This window comes from Mustelus asterias, chromosome 18 (genome assembly GCF_964213995.1).
Source record: "Mustelus asterias chromosome 18, sMusAst1.hap1.1, whole genome shotgun sequence".
NCBI lineage: Eukaryota > Metazoa > Chordata > Chondrichthyes > Carcharhiniformes > Triakidae > Mustelus > Mustelus asterias.
This window is the reverse complement of record NC_135818.1, coordinates 84,734,625-84,755,329: the sequence shown is the minus strand read 5'-3', so window position 1 is coordinate 84,755,329 and position 20,705 is coordinate 84,734,625. Positions and strand designations below refer to the sequence as shown.

At 43.9% G+C, this 20,705-nt stretch overlaps 1 protein-coding gene across 6 annotated transcripts in view; it reads left to right on the top strand.

Moving 5' to 3' along the window:
* Positions 1–20,705, top strand: part of ttc7b (tetratricopeptide repeat domain 7B) — a 348,584-nt gene that overhangs the window by 184,642 nt on the left and 143,237 nt on the right. For all 6 annotated transcript variants that reach the window (XM_078234474.1, XM_078234471.1, XM_078234470.1 and 3 more), the window contains 2 exons: positions 1,458–1,555; positions 19,701–19,841. In XM_078234474.1, coding sequence (XP_078090600.1) covers positions 1,458–1,555; positions 19,701–19,841 — 239 coding nt within the window. The remainder of the gene's footprint in view (positions 1–1,457; positions 1,556–19,700; positions 19,842–20,705) is intronic.

Genomic DNA, 20,705 nt, shown 5'->3' with positions numbered 1-20,705 from the left:
TGGTGAGAGCCGCAGCTGACATGCTGAATCTTCTTAGCCCCCTGAGAAAGTAGAGACGTTGAGGCTTTCTTCACTATAGTGTCTCATCATGAGTATAATGTAAATAAAGTTGTTTTGAAGTAACCTACCTGATTCTGACTTGAATCACTCATAAGTAGAGGGAAACCTTTCCCAGTATTAACTAATCCACGACACAAGCCACCAAACATTCTGTTTATAACTAAGCATACTGTACCTGACCTGGGAGTGCCTGAGTGTCTAAAATAGAAAGCTTTCCGTTCTCCACCAGTAACCTCAATAATCTGGCCTGATTATTAGGATGTGGAGGACAGATTTAGCAGTCACTCTCGTGAAAGGGAATTAACCACAGTGACTGCAGTGAGTGTGTTTTTTGCTCCCTAAACAGAAAGGCCGACAAAGTGTGTGGCCAAGTGGAGTTACTACATAGTTGTGGGTTCCCAGAGGGGGAGATGGTGGTGTAATGTTAATGTCACTGGGCTAGAAATCAAGAGGCCATGGCTGATATTCTGGGTCATGATGTGGAGATGCCAGCGTTGGACTGGGGTGGGCACAGTAAGAAGTCTCACAACACCAGGTTAAAGTCCAACAGGTTTATTTGGTAGCAAATACCATAAGCTTTCGGAGCGCTGCTCCTTCGTCAGATGGAGTAGAAATGTGCCGTGACATGTTCCCAGTGCATCACACAAACCAAGAGTTCCCTCATGGGTTCATGACAGCTGGTGGAATTTAAATTCAATTATTACACCTGAAATTGAAAGCTACTCTCAGTAATGGTGACCATGAATCTATCATTGATTATTGTAAAAACCCATCTGGTTCACTAATGCCCTTTACCTAGTCTGGCCGACATGTGACTCCAAATGTGGCTACCTCTCAACTCTCCTCTGAAATGGCTGAGCAAGTCACTCAGTTCAAGTGCAATTAGGGCTGCCCAAAAAGTGCTGGCCCTATCAGCAAGGCCCACATCCCGTAAAAGAATAAATAAAGGCCTTCTCAGCGTATTTCAGACGGAATGCAGTACTGCCGAAAGGGCAGTTTTTGGCTGAGATGTTAAACTGAGGCCCTATCTTCCCTCTCGGGTGGATGTTCCTTTCCAAGAGTTCCCTCAACCAACATCACTTGGAAAAAAACACATTGTTGGGTCATTTGTCTTGCTGTTTGTGGAATCTTGCTGTGTGATGTGCAGATTGGCTGCCATGTTTCCTACATCACAATAGTGAATGCACTTCAAAAAAGTATTTCACTAACGAAAGCATAAATATCCTGAGGTTGTAAAGGCACTAAATCAACAAATCTGTACAAATCGCAGATCTGTCTGTCTTGTTGTGCAACACTTGACATGTTAATGCTGTAGCTCACCATCTCTTTAGCACAGAACAACAAAATAGAATTAAGACCTTTTACTATGCTGTGGTGAATTTTGAAATCTGTTACAGTGACTCAGGGCGAGGGAGCAGCCTACTGGACAGAGTCATAGCTGACAGGCGGAACCTTAACACCATCTCTCTGCCCGATTTCAGTGACCCTGAGACAGGTAAATGTTATCTTCTGTCATCCTTAATCATTAACGTCTCGGTCTAGATGAGCTACATGGGTACGTTGCTGATTTAAGAGTTCACTCCATTGTCCAGTTCCGTCTCCTCTGCGGTTTGTTATATGGTTCAGAGACACTGCAGCAAGAGGCACATCCCTCATGTAGATGATCGGAGCCCAGAGTCAACTTAGTGTGAGCTCCCATAGAGAGCAATAAGATAGAATGCTACCTACATTCAACAGACAAAGCCCCTATATGATCTCCATGCATTTAAATTGATTGCGGTTGGAGGCAGAGGTAATTTGATGGTTTACTTTGTGACACAAGCTGCTTTCATATCACACAGAATTGCAACCTAATCAGTTTGGCACTGTGTTAGAGAAAGTGGATTTAACAACCCAAGTGGAAACTGAAAGGAACAATTTAAAAGCTTATTAAGTACAAAATAAATGAGAGGTTTTTTTTATAGATCAGTTTATACATGTGGTAGCAACCTCCAAGCTTGCCTTTTTGTTAACCTGTTAAGTGTTGCTTACAAAATGCACAGCTCTGCTCCCAGTAAATCTTCTGCACAATGCAGAAGCCATCATGCCTTAACCGGATCTTTGAAAGAGCTATGCAGTTCGTTCATTCCCTGGCTCGTTCCTCATGGATCTGCAGCTGTTTTTTTCTCCTTTCCAAGTTTTTATCCAGTTCTATTTTGAAAGTCAGCATTGAATTAACTTCCGATACCCTTTCAAGCAGTATGTTCCAGACCATCATAACTCACCGGTACATTCTAGTAAATCTCCCCTGTACACTCGCTAAGGTAATCTTTATTTTCAATTTTTTTCCCCTTGTGTACTTTTCTCTCCTGCTCACTTTCCCAGTAACATTTACTTGTGCTGGGGTACAAGCCTGAGGTGCCCTGCACACCTCCTTGTATCACTCTAGTGGCTATTTGTATATCTGTGCCTAAGCCGAATGACAGTCCATTCAGTGGTGGTTTATTGGGGGATGGAGACACATCACACTCTAACCTGTTCTTGCTCCTCCTCCAATGCCAGCATGTTCTCCAGAAGGGGTTTAGTGGATAGCACTTGGGAGAGTGGCTTATCAAAAATGCTGCATCCCATGACATTGACTAAGGGTAGTTTGACTGGCTACAGTACTTCCAAGATCAAAATTCAGCACAAGGATCAAACCTGGAGTCTTGCTGGCTCAGTTCCACACGAAACAATGAACTTTCTAACTCAGACCATTGAAGAACTCTAATTGACGAATTTTAACCAACAATGCATCGCCACGTTTTCCACACTGGGAGTCTTTAGGCAGGATTTTCCAGTCCCTCTCGCTGGCAGGATCTTCCAGTACTGCCAAAGATGATTCCCTGCAGTGTCCCCGATGGCAGGGTGGGCAAGACACAAAAGGCGCCATAGACATCGGCAGGACCGGAAGCTCCCACCGGCACCCAGTGGCGAGCCGCCACCGAAAAACCCAAGGGGGAGGCTGGAAAATTGGCCCTTTATGTATCAGAGGTTATAATGTTATCTCTTATTGCTACCATTGCGTAATTCTTTGTGAGGAATGCTGAACTCTGGTACTTGCCACTGGCTGACTTTCTGCTCTCTTTGCTTTCCTGCCATCTGACATTTCTCAAAGCTACTTCCTGCCACTGCAAAGCAGGTACTGCCTATCCCTGAAATTCTAAACAAAACCGGAAACCATGCTGGAAACAGACCCAGCAGCGTTCAAAGGTAGTGAGGGTGGGAATGGCGGAACATTTCAGGCCTCTTCAATGGAAACATTAACCCTAAGCAATCAGGAAATTGAGACAATCAGGTTAAAGTCCAGCAAGATGGGAGTAAGCTAGGGTTGCTGTAACCCTGGCAAGGAGCCAAACCAGCCCTGGTGGGTTACTTTCGCATAGTTCTTAGCAGTGGGTAAGAAAGTAAAAGCATTATGGGAAGCTTGGGCAAAACTGATAGTTAGTTAATGGGGAAGGTCAGGTGGGACCCAATGTGAGAACTTGTGTTTTCATGAGAAGCAGGATAAACGCCACCAGTTCAGTTCAGTTCCTTTATAACAGTTCATACACATGCCTCTGCAGAAATAGTCTCTCAGGAGTCTGGACAGTGCATTCTCCAGCTGTACATTCACTCATATATCATGGCAGTTGTATTAGAAACAGCTGAATGCAAACTCCAATTTCAGGCCTCTTGGACTTCCCCACTTTGTGTCACTCCACCATTGGCAGCCATGCCTTCAGCTGTCAAAGCCCAAAGCTCTGGAATTCCCTCCCTAAACCTCTCCACTTCTCTTTCCTCCTTTGAGTCACTCCTTTAAACTGACCTCTTTGACCAAGCTTTTGGTCACTTGTACCAATATCTCAATGTGGGTCAATTTCAGGTGCCGGCTAATATTCCTGTCAGACCCCAGGGGACAACTTCCTCAGACAAAAACACTTGATATCTGCAGATTGGTGAAAATACCAAACAGCCCTGAACTGGATCATCATAATTGCAACTCTTGAATCAGGTCCAATGATACCCTTTTAAAGTGAAGAGAGGTCAGTTCTTTGAGAGATATTTTCAAATTCCTCCTCTCCCCATCACTTTTGATTTTGACGAAAGAGTTTCTTAGGTTAAAAGTGTACCTTTAATAACCCAGCTTCCCGGTATAATTCCCGGTGCAAACGAATATGTTGCCTACATAACAACAGTCATTGCATAAAGTAATCCATTGGATGTGGACTCTTTCCCAATTCCACCTCGCTACGACCTTCGTCAGACCTCTCCCTCTGGGTTGTCACACTGATTTTTGATTTGATTTATTATGTCTTGGGCAGAGCAGGAGCTATGCCAAGCTGTGATACAACCAGAAAGAATGCTTTCTATGATGCATCTGTGAAAGTTGGTGAGAGTCGTAGCTGACATGCCAAATTTCCTTAGTCTTCTGAGAAAGTAGAGGCGTTGGTGGGGCTTTCTTAACTATAGTGTCGGCATGGGGGGACCAGGACGGGTTGTAGGTGATCGGGACACCTAAAAACTTGAAGCCCTCGACCCTGCTTGTCCAACATTGATGAGTCGCAGCTTTCTCTGAACCCGTTGACTCTGTTGCCTGTCTCAAACTCCCCTCTCTTGCCTGTGAATTAAAGCTACTTCCTGGCCACTGCCCCAAGCTCAATTAGACCATTCACTGACTAAAAGCAAAATAATGCTGATGCTGGAAATCTGAAGTAAAACAGAGAATGCTGGAAAAGCTTTTGAGCCACGAATCAGTTCTGAGCCCCCATTTGCTGTTAATCACCAAGTTCCTTACTTTAACCTCTGTAATATTGTCCATCTCCATCCAGTCACCAGTGAACCCCATTATTCCTACCCCTGTCACTTCCAGAGTAAGCTATCCCAGCCTTCTCATTGTTAATCCCCCCTCCTCCCACACTCCATAACTTATGATGTCACCATTGTCACTGTACAAAACTCTGGTGCGGCCGCACTTGGAGTATTGCGTACAGTTCTGGTCGCCGCATTATAAGAAGGATGTGGAAGTGTTGGAAAGGGTGCAGAGGAGATTTACCAGGATGTTGCCTGGTATGGTGGGAAAATCGTATGAGGAAAGGCTGAGGGGCTTGAGGTTGTTTTCGTTAGAGAGAAGAAGGTTAAGAGGTGACTTAATAGAGGCATACAAGATGATCAGAGGATTAGATAGGGTGGATAGTGAGAGCCTTTTTCCTCGGATGGTGATGGCTAACACGAGGGGACATAGCTTTAAATTGAGGGGTGAGAGATATAGGACAGATGTTAGAGGTAGGTTCTTTACTCAGAGAGTAGTAAGGGCGTGGAATGCCCTGCCTGCAGCAGTAGTGGACTCGTCAACATTAAGAGCATTCAAATGGTTATTGGATAAACATATGGATGATATTGGAATAGTGTAGATTAGAGGGGCTTTAGATTGGTTTCACTGGTCGGCACAACATCAAGGGCCTGTGCTGTGCTGTAATGTTCTATGTTCTATTTATCGCACTGATGTTTCTGGGATTTTACTGTGCGGAAATAATTACAGCAGTGACTATACTAGATGGTACTTGTTGTAAATTGCATTGGGGCATTTTGAGGTCATGAAAGGTGCTATATAAATGCAAATTCTTATTTTCATTCAAGTTTATCTGTAAAAGGGTAACTAAACTACAGAAGTAATTCATTTGCTTTTTAATTCGTTCATGGGATGCAAGCATCGCTGACAAAGGCAGCGTTTGTTGCTAATCCCTCATGGCCCTTGAGAAAGTGGTGGTGAGCTGCCTTCCTGATTTGATTTGATTTATTATTGTCACATAAAGTATTGTTTCTTGCGCACTATACCAACAAAGCATACCGTTCATAGAGAAGGAAAGGAGAGAGTGCAAAATGGAGTGTTACAGTCATAGCTAGGGTGTAGAGAAAGATCAACTTAATGCAAGGTAAGTCCATTCAAAAATCTGATGGCAGCAAGGAAGAAGCTGTTCTTTAGTCAGTTGGTACGTGACCTCAGACTTTTGTACCTTTTCCCCAACGGAAGAAGGTGGAAGAGAGTATGTCCGGGATGCATGGGGTCCATAATTATGCTGGCTGCTTTGCCGAGGCCGCGGGAATATAGATTAAGTCAATGGATGAGAGGCTGGTTTGCGTGATGAATTGGGCTACATTCACAACCTTTTGTAGTTTCTTGTGGTCTTGGGCAGAGCAGAAGCCATACCAAGTTGTGATATAACCAGAAAGAATGCTTTCTATGGTGCATCTATAAAAGTTGGTGAGAGTTGTAGCTGACATGCCAAATTTCCTTAGTCTTCTGAGAAAGTAGAGGCGTTGATGGGCTTTCTTAACTATAGTATCGGCATGGGGGGGACCAGGGCAGGTTGTTGGTGATCTGGACACCTAAAAGCTTGAAGCTTTCAATGTGCTGCAGTCCACTGTCCTGTTGGGGAAAGCTTCTGACCCCGCAGCAGTGAAGGAATGGCAATCTAGTTCCATATCAGGATTGTGTGTAACTTGAAGGGAAACATACAGATGATGGTGTTCCCTAGCATCTGCTGCTCTTTTTCTTCCAGCTTGTAAAAGGTGATGCCAAAGGTGCCTGGGCAAGTTGCTCTGGGGTAGTATATCTTGAAGCAATTGGAGGGTTCTCAGCCTCCCAAAGTGCCACATAAATGAAAGTTCTTTCTTTGTCCCCTTGTTTTCTGCTGCAGTGCCTTTCCAGCCTCAACTGTATATTGTCTGATTACTTGTCTTAATCGCCCATGTACTTCAATCTCTCAGGGCCCAACTGTCAGAAAGAATCACTGCTTTAGTCATCGCCTTCGTATTTCAACACGTTCCAACTAAACCCACTATGCTGCCAAGTTTCTAACAATATTAATGATGAACTCAATATCCCTTCAGCTCTCTTGATATATTGCCTGCTAAATTGTCTTTCCTGTCCTCCTCCTGTCATATCGTTGTGAGTCTGAATCCTGTCTTGCTGAATTTCGGGGCTTACTAACTGCTGTCTCCTTTGAGAATTCTGTAGCTAAGCATCTCTGCAGTCTTTGAACTTGCAACAAATGAAGCAAGAGAAATCTGGAACACGCTCGATAAAAGGAAGAATGAAAATGGATGGGAAAGAAAACATTGAAGGGTTAAAAATGAGTATCTGAATCCAGTTTCCATGCCAAACACTGACACACACTCCCCCTCAAACAATTAGAAACAGTCTCACACGTCCTTTCCCTCACATTAGGAACATAGGAGTAGCCCATTCAGCCCATCAAGCCAGCTCCATCATTCAACATGATCATGGCTGATCACCCATTTCAATGCCTTTTACCTACACTATCCCATATCCCTTCATGTCAATGGCATTTCAAAATCTGTCAATCTCTGCTTCAAACATGTTCAATTATTGAGCCCCCACAGCCTCTGGCATAGAGAATGCCAAAGATTCACAACCCTCTAAGTAAAACGAATTCTCCTCATCTCAATCCAAAATGGCTTCCCCCTTATTTTGATAATATTTAATTGTGTCTCCTCGCTCTAGACAGCCCAACCAGGGGAAACGTCTGACCTCTCCTTTAAGTATTGTGGAGGTTTCAATTAGATCACCTCTCATTCTTCAAAACTCGGGAGATTATAGTCCCAGTTTTCCCAATCTGTCTTCCTCGACAGTCCCACCATCCTGGGAACGAGTATGGTGAATGTTTGTTACCCTCCCTCTATCGTACGGTAAGTGGCCCAAAACTGCACACAATACGCCATTTAACAAGGTTCTTCACAATTGAAGCAAGACTTTGCTACCCCTGTACTCAAATCTTTTTGCGATAAAGGCTAACATACCACTAGACTTCCTAATTGTTTGCTGCATCTGCAGGCTAGATTTCAGTGACCTCATGACTAGAACACCCAGATCCCTTTGTACATCTACATTTTCTAATCTCTAACCATTTAAGAAATACTCTGCACATCTATTCCTCCGACCAAAGTGGATAATCTCACTTTTTCCCACATTATATTCCATCTGCCATATTCTTGCCCATTCACTAAGTCTGTCCAAGTCCCCTTGATTTGCATCATCCATACAACACACATTCCCATTTAGTTTTATACCATGTGGTCCCCACATCCAAATCATTGATATATATTGTGAACAGCTGGGACCCTTGCAATACCCCACTACTCAAAGCCTGCCAATGCAAGAGTAACCCATTTATTCCTACTCTGTTTTCTGCCTGTTAACCAATCCCCAGAACTGATCCCAAATCCGTCAGAAATCTGAGGCATTGTGACAATTCTGACAACCTCTCTGGTATGCATCTGTATGTTAGCACACTCTCTTGCACTGTCACAGAAACATACCCACATTCTCCCATCTACTTTTTTTTTACAAATTCTCTCTCACTCTGCCACATTCTTGCGCACGCACACACACACTCACATGCTCTTAGTCACTCTATTTTATACATCTGCATAGTTCACTTTCATCTGGTTTAGGAGCTGCGGGAAGGGAATGACAGAGACATTTGCTAGTCCTGTCAAGCATACCTGTGGAGTGAAAGGTGGGAACCTTTGCAAAGACGGATACACTTTCATGAATGACTCAAGGGTGTTGGCAGTTAGATCAAGCAAGGAACTGAACCAGTTGCATAAAGGGACTGTATTATTCTCCTTTTCAAACCATGGTCCAGATTTGTTGGACTAAATCAAGGAGATGCAATTACCACGGGGAAAAATAGAATTTATGATGCATTAGTGATAAGGTTTTTCACAAGCTCCAGCAGAAAACTGAGTCCATTTGTTTGGCAATAACAGGAAGTTGTAGATTAGATTTGATTCAGTTCTGAGAACAGAGTGCCCATTTTACAACCACTCAAAGCTGCTGTTAAACATAGGGTAATACATTTACTGTTGAAACACTCAGATTGCTATCTACGGAAACTTTTTCCTGTGCTTATTCCAAAGTACATTTTTTGCTGGATGAATTTGCATGGACACTATGAGCATCCCAACCCCTCACCCAGGTGGCCATTGTTAATACATGTACCTTGGCTGTGAATGTCTGCAGGCAATTAAGTCCCATTGGGGTTGTCAGGGCCAAGTCCAATTCTATCCGTGCAAGTGTACTTTTCAGCTGGAATTGGGAGGAGATGATTGAATGGTTTCATTTCATCTTCCCTTGCCCATAGGGAACTAATGCTAATTGTAGCTGCCCTGTCTGAGATCAGATAACCCCCCTATACACACAGGGAATCAGACATTTGCATCATACTGGTCTGCATTGTTCAAATATTCACAACACATTAACACCACTCACCCTCCAATCCATGCTGAATTCCGCCCTCTCTCTCTTCTCTCCCTCTCTCTCTCTCTCTCTCTCTCTCTCCTCCCCCCCCCCGACCCCTTTTTTTTTACCGACTCCCCATCGCAAGCCCAAGGCAAAAAAGGCCAATAGCCACAACACTTTTACTACTAAGCTGAGGTCAGTTAACTCCGCATTGGGATAGGTGACCCTGACCTTCTGTTTTGCTTTAACCCCACTTACACAGTATTAAATCCATCACATTTCCCCCTCTCTCTAACTCGGAAGAAGAGTTATGCGGACTTTCCTGCCTCACTGCAGTGAACAGAGATTTGGTTGAGTGCCCAATTTTCCATCCTCTCTGGCAGCGGCGACGCAGTGCGAATGGCTGGAACACGGTTTCTCCCTCTACAGATGTTGCCAGTCCTATGGGGTGTGATCTTACTGCCTGCTCACGCCAAACTTCCACTGCAGCGAAGACAGAGACTCTGGCGACAGACTAATTCTCCGTTCACTGCAGCAGGATGGGAAATTCCTGCTGGCGTGAATGGTCAGAAAATTCCGGCTGTTGAGTTTTTCCAGCATTTTCTGTTTTTATTTCTTTGGCTGGCTTAGCTTCTAACACAGGACAGTGTGTGGACCAACTGAGTCCTCAGTGAGCTGTTGGCACAGTGTTTATTTAATTCCGAGTTGGGTAGCATTTCAACTTTAAGCAATTCAGACTAACTATATCTTAAAGTCCAGATAGATCTGAGGAGGCAGAGGAATCAACATATCTCAATGAGAGTTGCAAAGTTGAATTGAACACTAATCTCACATTAATGAACCTGTATTGTGAACTAATTAAGGAGCCTCAACTGTCTGGTAAAGAATTGTGAATGGAAACATTATGTTGATACGTTGAGGCTAAGATTCTAATTGCACTTTGTGAAGATTCCGCTCACTGTACAAGATCTTTTATGATCTGGAGCATTGTAATCTATTAGTATTTGGGAAACAGTGTTCTGATAAAAAAGGATAAATAATAATTCCAAGTGTACATGGTGGGATTTTTCCCCATTTCAATTAACTGGTTTGACCTGCTTGCAACTCAGTTTAATTGGCCCAATCCATTTCCCCATGTGACTGAAGAGGGAAAGACTTGCCCTGATCCAAAGGCATCATCCACTCAACTAAATGTATTTTTCAGTAATGACGGAATTAATATTTAGCCTGAAGGTACAGTCTGGTTGCAAATTCATGGGGTTGCAATGACTATCAGCGAACATCAGGGAGCTAATTACTCAAACAGAATGTTCAAGTATCATTCCAGCAAACAGTGAAATGCTCAACTTGGGCAACGGTTAGCACCATATCTAAGAATGACACTTTGTAAGTACATGATGCTGAAAGTGCTAGTGTTTCTAGTTCTTCCAATCAGTTACTAGAAGTACTTAGAGACTGACATAATTTCAGTAGACTTATTGAGGAATTTTGATCTAACTATCCCAGAACAGTACATCAACATTCAATTCACCCTGTCATCCATCAAGGGTAACAATCATTTATTGGCTTTAAATCCAGCTTTAAAATTATGAAATGGACTGGGGAAGACTATGATGCCTTTCTCGCACTAACACTCTCACCAACAATTCTACACAGCATTTACAGGCCCAAAGCAGGTCATTTGGCACAATAGGCCTATGCTAATGTTAATATTCCACACAAACCTCTTCCCACCTTTCTTCTTATAACTCTGTCAGTATAACCTTCCAACCTAACCCCTTCTCCTCCCTGTGTTTATTAACCTTCCCCTTGAATGTCTCTACAATAGTTGCCTCAACTACTCATGGTAGCAAGTTTCACAGTCTAATCAAAATTTTAATTAAATAAAATGCCAGACTATTGCTCAGATATCCTCCACTTTCCTTCAAACTGCACATCTTCCTTTTGGTAGCTTTTTTTAACTAGTGGAGAAAATGACATATTAGTGCTGAATTAGGTGATATTCAACGACGCATGTCATTGAAATAAAATTTGCATTTATAGAAACTGCGTCACAGACCAGGGGCCTCCCAGACAAAACTTCACAGCCAAAGGACTGTTTCTGAAGTGAAGTCATTCCTGTTAGACTGATGGAGAAGCAAACTTGCTCACCCCAGGCCCCACAAAGAGCAAGTGGAAAAAGTTCAGACAATCTGTGTTGGTTGAGGAATGAATGTTGGAATGGGGAACTTCCTGCTTTGCTTCAATGAGTGCCATGGAATTAGGACTGCTGTTTGGCTGGAGGACTAGTTTCCAGTCACTTGGGCATCTAAAATGCCTGATATTGCTCAGTTGCTTTTTCAGTGTGTTTTTAAAATGCCTCCGTTTTGCAACTCAAACACAAAAATAATCACTGTCAAGAGCAAATCAGCTATCAACAGCGATCCTCAGATCAAATTCACCTGCCTCTGGTTCCCTCCGGAACAGTATGAGTGGATCTCTGTTATTATAGAAAGGTGGGGTCCATTGCCCCAGTGGGAACTGCTCCTCTAGGGCCACAAACATAAGTCCAGCCAGCCATGGAAGTGATCGGTGCCTTCATTCATTAGACTAATAAGACTTTGACACTTTAAAGTTATCTAGCTAGTTTCACTTTGTGGGAGATATTTATTGCAGGTCATTGCCAGCTCTGACGCATCTCTGACTGTGTGCCTGTTGAAAAACAGGACTATTCATTCCGACAAATGGATTTGAGTTCAGTTTCATTATTGTACAAGACCTGCATAAATTTGTCCTGTTTATTAATTCCCAAGTCTGACATAAGCAGCAGTGACAGAGAGAAACCTAGAAAAATTAATGCTGCTTCTTATTCATCCCAGAAGACTTGACTGTGGCATATGTGTGCAGTCACACTGAAATGAAGAAGCGTGCAAATATTGAATGGAATTAGTTATCACAAAGATACCTTGGGACTTTTGTAGAAGTGAGTGAGAATGATTTAATGTGCTCAAAGTGAAAGATGGCAACCTGAGGGGACTGTACTTTGTAACCCAATTAGAGGACTGAACCCACATTTATATGCAAGAGGCAACTGTTTCTCCCATTGTGTGTGTGGGTGGGGTGGGGAGTGGCCTACATTTTGTGACATGAGTGCACAGCAATCTCTTACATGGTTACTAATAAGGTGGAGATGCCGGCGTTGGACTGGGGTGGGCACAGTAAGTAGTCTCACAACACCAGGTTAAAGTCCAACAGGTTTATTTGGAATCACAAGCTTTCGGAGCGCTGCTCCTTCATCTGATCCCCATTCACCTGATGAAGGAGCTGCGCTCTGAAAGCTCATGATTCCAAATAAACCTGTTGGACTTTAACCTAGTGTTGTGAGACTTCTTACTGTGGTTACTAATACAAAAGCAAGATACTCCAGATGTCGGAAATCTGAAATCTAAGCAAAATGCTCAGCAGATCAGGCAAGAGGTGCGTGGTTAACATCCCCGGTGATGGAGGTCATTGACCAGAAATCTTAACTCTGTCTCTTACCCCTGTTTCTTTCTTCACAGATGCTGCCAGATCTGCTGAGTGTTGGCAGCATTTTCTAATTTTATTTCTTGTTTGATTACCGTTTGCTGATATCCATCTTGGGAAGAGACGTCAGGATGCTGGTGTCTACGGTGGGCACCAGCTTCAGGATTGATCTGTGCAGTGCTGTAAACCAGAGTACCTGTTGATACTGATGTCTCAGCCAATAAGTCACATCACATTCGCCAATAAGGAAGACTTGCAGGAAATAGTATGTTTTGCAGACAAGTCCGTTTACTTAGCTGAGGATGTTTAAAGAGCTCGCTGCAGCAAACAGTCCACAGACTCTATTTAAAAGAAACTCATATGAACTACAGCAAATGATTGAAACGACAGCAAAGTTTCCAAGTAAAATCATAAACAATTTCTGCAGCGGAATGCAGTGATGGGGGAGGACAGTTGTGTAATATAAAATTACAGTCGTGAAACCAATCCCAGCTGTTCACAGCAATGTGCTTATCAAGCATGATTGACAGATGAATTAGCCAATCACCACCCTTCTGCCCAGGAGTGGTGGTGCAGCTGCTAAAAGCCGCCAGTTCCAGTCACCCGGCTCTGCAAAACTCAAATGAGAAACGTAAGCACAGATTGCACCGAGTGCCTGAGATTCAAAGCACAGGTTGCCAAGCATCAGGCTGTATGCAGCCCACGCACAGTCATTTGGAGTTTTAGTGCCACAGACAGCAATAGGCATTGGAACAGAGCACACTTAAGCCAATGCGCATTGATGTTGTGCCAACACACTTCTTAAGTAATGCTGTTAATCTGCCACCTTTAGTGTTGCCAATCTTCCAGGATTAACCTGGAGTCGCCAGGAATGATAGACTGGGTATTACTGCTTGCAACCCAAAGGAAAAAATATATCAACTGGGCATCAAACAAAACCTTTGTGATGACTCTCTCGTGCAGATCCTGACTCTGTATTAGCCTCTGATGTTTGTGGAGTGCCAGGTTGTGAGCTTGTGTCAGATCCAAGCAGCGATGCTTCTTTCTTGGAGGTCTCGGGCTCCTGAGGCTGACCAGGTAGCAATTTGTGGGACTCTGAAAGTATAAAATCAATTGGCGAGGGAGGGAAAGAGGAGGAGAAGGTGAGTTGCAATGCTCCCTGGAATTGCTCTTTGCTTTGCACAGCCTGCTGGGTGAATTGAGTTGACCCATCAAGGTGGCTGCACATGGCACATCTTAAAGGCAAAGTCAGCCGTCTGCAGTCTGTTTGTTTCCTGTGCAGTAGATTCCAGATTGCTGCACGGTCGTCCACCCAGGGATAGATCTTCGGTGGGGTATAGTGCAAGAAGTCCACGAACACATCATCAGCTTGCAATTTGTGTCATATAGCAGGATGAATTGAAGGTGGGAGTTGAGATGGGACTAAGGTAGAATCATAGAATCATACAGTGCAGAAGGAGGCTATTCGGCCCATCGAGTTTACACCAACCACAATCCCATCCACGCTCTATCCCCATAACCCCATGTATTTACCGTAGCTAGTCCCCTTGACGCTAAAGGGCAATTTAGCATGGCCAATCCACCTAACCCACACATCTTTCGACTGTGGGAGGAAACCGGAGCACCAGAAGGAAACCCATGCAGATAGGGGGAGAACGTGCAGACACCGCACAGTGACACAAGCCAGGAATCGAAACCAGGTCCCTCGCACTGAGAGGCGGCAGTGCTAACCACTATGCCGCCCGCAGTAACATACTGTCATCCTCGTGTTATGGTCTCTTTTCCATGTTGGGCACATGGGTGAAGATGTCCTTGGCTCCAATCACCTTTTTTGCAGGTTGCTTGTATTTTGTATCCCCTTTATTACATTTCAAAATGTCAGTGATTCTGTTGTACTGTTTGGGTAATGACGTACCATAGCTGAAAGCTGGCACTTTGTAAAGGAGCTGAGAGGTGTGTGAGACATAGCCCTCTCCCTGTTCCAGTGCTCCATTTCAACACTCAACATTGGCAGCAGCGACAGCCAGTAGCAGCCTCCTTTGTTTCATTGCATCTTCCTTTGAGAAAATCACACTGTCTCTAAGAGCTGGGGGCTGCACGCAGAAATCATGGAAAGGAGGTGGGGGTGCGGGGGTGTAGATTATAACCCCCCCCCTGCCCAAAAGCAGGCCTCACACAATTTTCTCCACGTATGCTTTCAATTTTCTTTAAACATTTGAAGATGCGGGAAAATTGTTGTTTGACTGGGTGGGTAGCTAAGATGAACCATATCAGCTTGAAGTGCTTCCCATCACGACAAGTACCTGTGACCACCAGTAATGTTACCTCAGTGTTTTGCAGCTTTGAATCCTTTCTCCAGACACATTCCCAGTTTGTGAGAAGAGCCTATAATTGGACTGTTCTTTACCATTCTAGTTGACATAAGATGAAAATGTCAGATACACTCAACCTTTTACTTCAATCAAATCCCAGTGACGCCTAAAAGGAAATTTTACAATAAGTTGGAGAGAAACCCACAGAGATGTAACCAGGCATTGATGTCTCAAAATGTTTCTGACAGCAGGACTGAATACAGGAGATCGAGGACGAGGGGACCTACGCAGCATTGTGGCTGTTTAAAAGATGCCATTGCATAACGTTTCGTAGACAACATTGATTCCGTGACAATAAGTGTTTGATTGGCCTTGTGTCCGTAGATTGGGAGGGGGAAAATTAGCCAGAATTCTCATTTCTGACCCAATTACCCCTGCTGTAAGCGCTTACATATCAGCATTAGGTGAGCACAGGACTGGGCTAGGCTGTGAAACCTCTTACAGAGGGAGAGTATGCTGGCACTCCCTGTCTCAGCTTACTGATGAAGAAAAGGCACTGAAACATATTAACAGACATCATTGGAGCCATGACTGCAGGTTATCAGGTGGTGTAGAGCCTTGCATTTCATTGTATTTGACGTTGTATTTAAATAAATGGCGTGGATCCATATCACAGCCACTGCGCACTGATTTATTTTGAAAAGCCTTTCAAATGCCCTGTCTGACCTTCAGTTTGGAGAAGGTGACCCAGCCACAATAATGAAGTGCTTGTTAGCACATACATGCTTTCCTAATGTGCATTTTTGCAACAGTGGGCAAGGATTTCAGCCCCAGTGCTTCCCAGTGTTGCTAAGTGCACTAGCGAAATGCATTGTTGAGCCGAGCAGATCAGGAATGTCCCCAGTTCGATCCCTCGGTCCCACGATTGTGTGGAGCTGACCTCAGCCCAGAAGCAGGGGGGTGTGCTGCAATTAGCCAGTGGCGCCCTGAGCTATAAACATGGGCTAGTATCCAAATTGCTGCCCCTTTTACTGTCTTTAAGAAAGTGTGGATGTCAGGTGAGGACAAGTTTAGATTTGGCTCTGATGCTCCTCACAGTCAAACAATCTAATGATTGTCACTAGACATGGAGAGAAGTCACTTGGGCAGGCGGTGGAGAGGTGTGGAACCTTATCCCCGTGCCATCAGTAGAGATGGAGATTCATCCTTATTTCAATCTGGCACTGCATTGTCCTAATGTGGCTGCCATCCACTGCACTCCCTCCCTGAATCTCATCGTTACTCAGAGGTTGAATGCACGCTCAAGAATGGGTCAGCAACACTTGAAAAGTATTGAAAATAATCACAAGTCTACTTGCAAGAGGTTTTAATGAGATTTTAATTGCTGGTTTGGTTTGTTGTTTGAAGGCAATCCTCCAGACGCTTACTTTCATGGTTTTTTCACCCTTTTTTCAGTTAGTAAGTAAGAGTTCATTTACAGCCCTGCTGGTTCGATTCAGTCACGTTATCGTCCACCTTCGAATGTGAAAGCTGACTCTCCATCAGCAGTAGCGTGTTCTAGTGCTACGAGCCAAGGCTGCGGCTGTTTGTCCCCATCCTGTGCTCTGCCTCCTCAGGCCCTGTACTATCACCAGACCTGAATGCACTCAGCCAGCGATATTGATTCAGTTTATTAAATACAGCTACTATTGCCCGTCTCATGCTGCGACGCAGTCCTCCCTCCCTCTCCCCCCTTCCCTCACCCTGCATGTGCTCGGAGGCTGATGTTGTGCGGTTGTTTAGCATTGCTGGGCTGCTGCTGATATGCACACAGCCGCTTTGTTTGTCTCTCTGTGCCTGTCTGACTCTAAAGTCCATTTACTTTGCATGAGTCATATCTCTGTAAGGTTAGGATCTCGATCAATAGAATAGTGCAGTTAAATGTTGTATTGATTGAAATGTTAATCCAGGCAAGTAGGACAGTATAACCAGAGTAACTTAGTCAATTGGAGTATTAGATACACATGATGTATCAAATCCATCATGTAACTGTTTATTTTAGTGAGAGTCTAATAAGTCAGAAAAATTATAGCAATCATTTTTAAATATCTTTTCTTCATAATATTTAACATAAGATGTTCCCTCTTTTTATTGCATAGCTTCTGATTGATATTTAAACTTTAGTGGTTTCAAGGCAGATCTCACTTTTACCTGAGACTAGACTAAAAACAAAGTCTTAATGCTAAACCTGTAAGTTTCAAATCTTACTGAACAGTGAAAGAATCATAAACTACAAACAGATAATGCTGGAAATACACACCAGAGCAACCAACATCCGAAAGGGGAAGGTTAATGGCTCAAATTGAAAAGTCTTCATCAGAACCCAAAGCAAATGCATACCTCACAACCAGGAGACTCCCTCAGCAAAGCAACTGCTCAGAATTGGCTTACTGGGGTAGACCCAAGTGGGGTTATTCTGACTCTTGTGTGGTAGTGTAAAGCAGGTGGCAGTAAGTCAGCAGCTCAGTCTCACCCCATTTTAATTTCAATTGACTCTAATGATCGGGAGAGATAGAAAACAGACTGCTGACTCAGTCAGCTAATTTACACTATCGCACAAAATCAAGGTCTGCCCAAGAGGTTACATTTCAGCTTCTACACAATATCTTATTACCCAAGGTAAAGCCCACCTGAATGGCTGTGGTCCCCTGATTAAAAGTATTTTGAATACCTTGCCATTGGTGTTTGTGATTTTTAAAAATCTGATTGTAAACCTGCCATGAAACATTCACTGGCGATAAGATACTCCGTTTTCTGTTGGATTTTTAACCCTGTTTTAAGTTCTCGACATGAATGCACACTGTGGGCTCGAGCTGATGGGCAGGCGACGACAGACATGTCTGTTCTCCAGCAGGGCGTCACTCTGGGGTAAATAACAGATGGTGCTGCCAGAATTATTAATACACACCCTTCCACTCCATTCGCTGGTCTAGTTGCCACATCAGGGACCCCTGTGGGAGGCTGTGAAGATTGCGTATCCACTTAACCACAAAAGTGACAGACACATGCAATAAGCAAGGAGAGCAAAACCATTCTGTACACTGAGGGAATGACCAGCTTATAAAGAGCAGCCAGTTCACAGGCTCGCAAGAGTTTTGAGTGAGTTTTAGATTTGGGTTTGAATATAAAATCATCTCAAGGAATGAATTTCACCCAGTATGAACTGGTGCAAGTGCAAACAGTGTAACGCTTATGATGTTCGTAAAGTCCTAATGAAGGGTAATCCAACATGGGGGGGTTTTAAACTTTACTAATGCTGTAAAAGGAAAATAACTCAGGCTAAGGAGAGCAGTGGAGACAACAGAATTCTGCACCAACCATTCACATCAGTCTAAAACCGGTCCACATTAAAGGAGTACCTGGAGCAAAACTGCACACTGATCAGAATATATACACAGAGGCAGTGTAGGCAGCTGTTAACCAAATGTGAAATTAGCCAAGAATAAATCCAGTTAAGCTGGCATATTGCTGGGCTCAACAGCAATTTACTTTCATTGTGATCCAATCAAAAGCTTTAGCTGAAAGCAAATCTTGAGTAGGTTTGATACCATCAGGAACCAGTGATTAATCTCATTCTGTAGATGACAGTCTATTCATTTGTGGTTGCACTCAATTTCAAAAGCTGCATCTTGTTTATGTCCATTCATAATTTATTTGCTAAATAACTTATAATTTATATTTATTTGTGGGGCGGCACGGTGGCACAGTGGTTAGCACTGCTGCCTCACAGCGCCAGGGACCCGGATTCGATTCCCGACTTGGGTCACTGTCTGTGTGGAGTTTGCACATTCTCCCCGTGTCTCCATGGGTTTCCTCCGGGTGCTCCGGTTTCCTCCCACACTCCAAAGATGTGCAAGTTAGGTGGATTGGCCATGCTAAATTGCCCCATAGTGTCCCTAGATGTGTAGGTTAAGTGGATTAGCCATGGTAAATGTTAGGATTACAGAGATAGGGTGAGGGCCTGGGTAAAATAACCTGTCAGAGAGTCGGTGCAGACTTAATGGGCCGAATGACCTCTTCTGCACTGTGAGGATTCTATTTTATGAAATTGTACAAGTTTTTAGCAAAATTTAATTAGCATTATTCCAGTGAGCTAATAAAATACAGCACTAAAACCTTTTAGTTTCTAGCTCAGTGCAATTTCAGCTGAAATACAAAAAAAAATCCTGATTAAGTAACAACAATCTGCAGTTGTATAATTTCTTCAACATAGTGAAACATCCCCAGGCCCTTCACAGAAGCTTCATCAGTCAGAATTCATCAGTGAGCCACATAATGTGATATTAGGACAGATGACTGAAAGCTTGATCCAAAGAGGCAGATTATCATGCACATTAGCCCCCGATACATCACAAAGGATTGCTTAGATTGGCAGGTGAAGGGCTGCTTCAGTATGTGGTTGTTGAGTCTGATGATGTGAAGTACTGTACCGTCTTGTTAGTGCGTCTGTTTTGAGTCCGTATTAAACGTTGGCCTGGTGTTCGCTGTTCATGATGTCCGTTTCTCTTGCATCACTGCAGGTTCGGTGCACGCCACATCGATCGCAGCCTCGAGAGTGGAGCAAGCACTGTCAGAGGTGGCCTCATCCTTGCAGAGCAGTATGCCGAAACAGGGGCCGATGCACCCCTGGATGACCCTGGCCCAGATCTGGCTGCATGCAGGTTAACATACGGTGATTCGGCACCACTCTTTACATTTTCATTTTGTATTCAGCTGTGGAATAAAAGTGAGGTTAAAAAGATGCAAAGCAACTCCCAGAACACACACATTACCTCCAAAACATGCGAGCATTTTCTGCAAAATTCTCTGGCGTTTCTGGTACGTCCACGTGGTAAATTAGATGATATGTGGTTTGACCTTGGCAAGTTTTAGACCATGCTTTGCACAATAACAGTGGTTAGCACTGCTGCCTCACAGCGCCAGGGACCCGGGTTCAATTCCAGCCTCGGGTCACTGTCTGTGTGGAGTTTGCACATTCTCCATGTGTCTGCGTGGGTTTCCTCCGGGTGCTCCAGTTTCCTCCCACAGTCCAAAGATGTGCACGTTACGTTGATTGGCCATGCAAAATTGCCCCTTAGTGACAGGGGGACTAGTAGGGTAAATGAATGGGGGTTATGGGAATAGGGCCTGGGTGGGATTGTGGTCAGTGCAGACTTGATGGGTCGAATGGCCTCCTTCAGCACTGTAGGGACTCTATTCTGTGATTCTATAAACTATGCAGTACCTTTGAAATTGTGTTCGTCAGGGAATCTAAAACACAGAAGCACAGTCTCAGAATAAGCAGCCGGTCATTTCAAACTGAAATGAGAACGTGCTTCACTCAGAGGGTTGTAAATTTTTGGAATTCCCTACCCCAGAGGGTTGGGATGCTCCCATCATTGAATACGTTTAAGGCTGGAAAAGACAGATTCGGGAAATCAAGCGACATGGGGATTGGGTGGAAGTTGAAGCCCCAAGTCAGCCATGACTGTATTGAATGGTTTGGCAAGATCAGTGGGCCGTGTGGATAACTACTGCTCCCATTT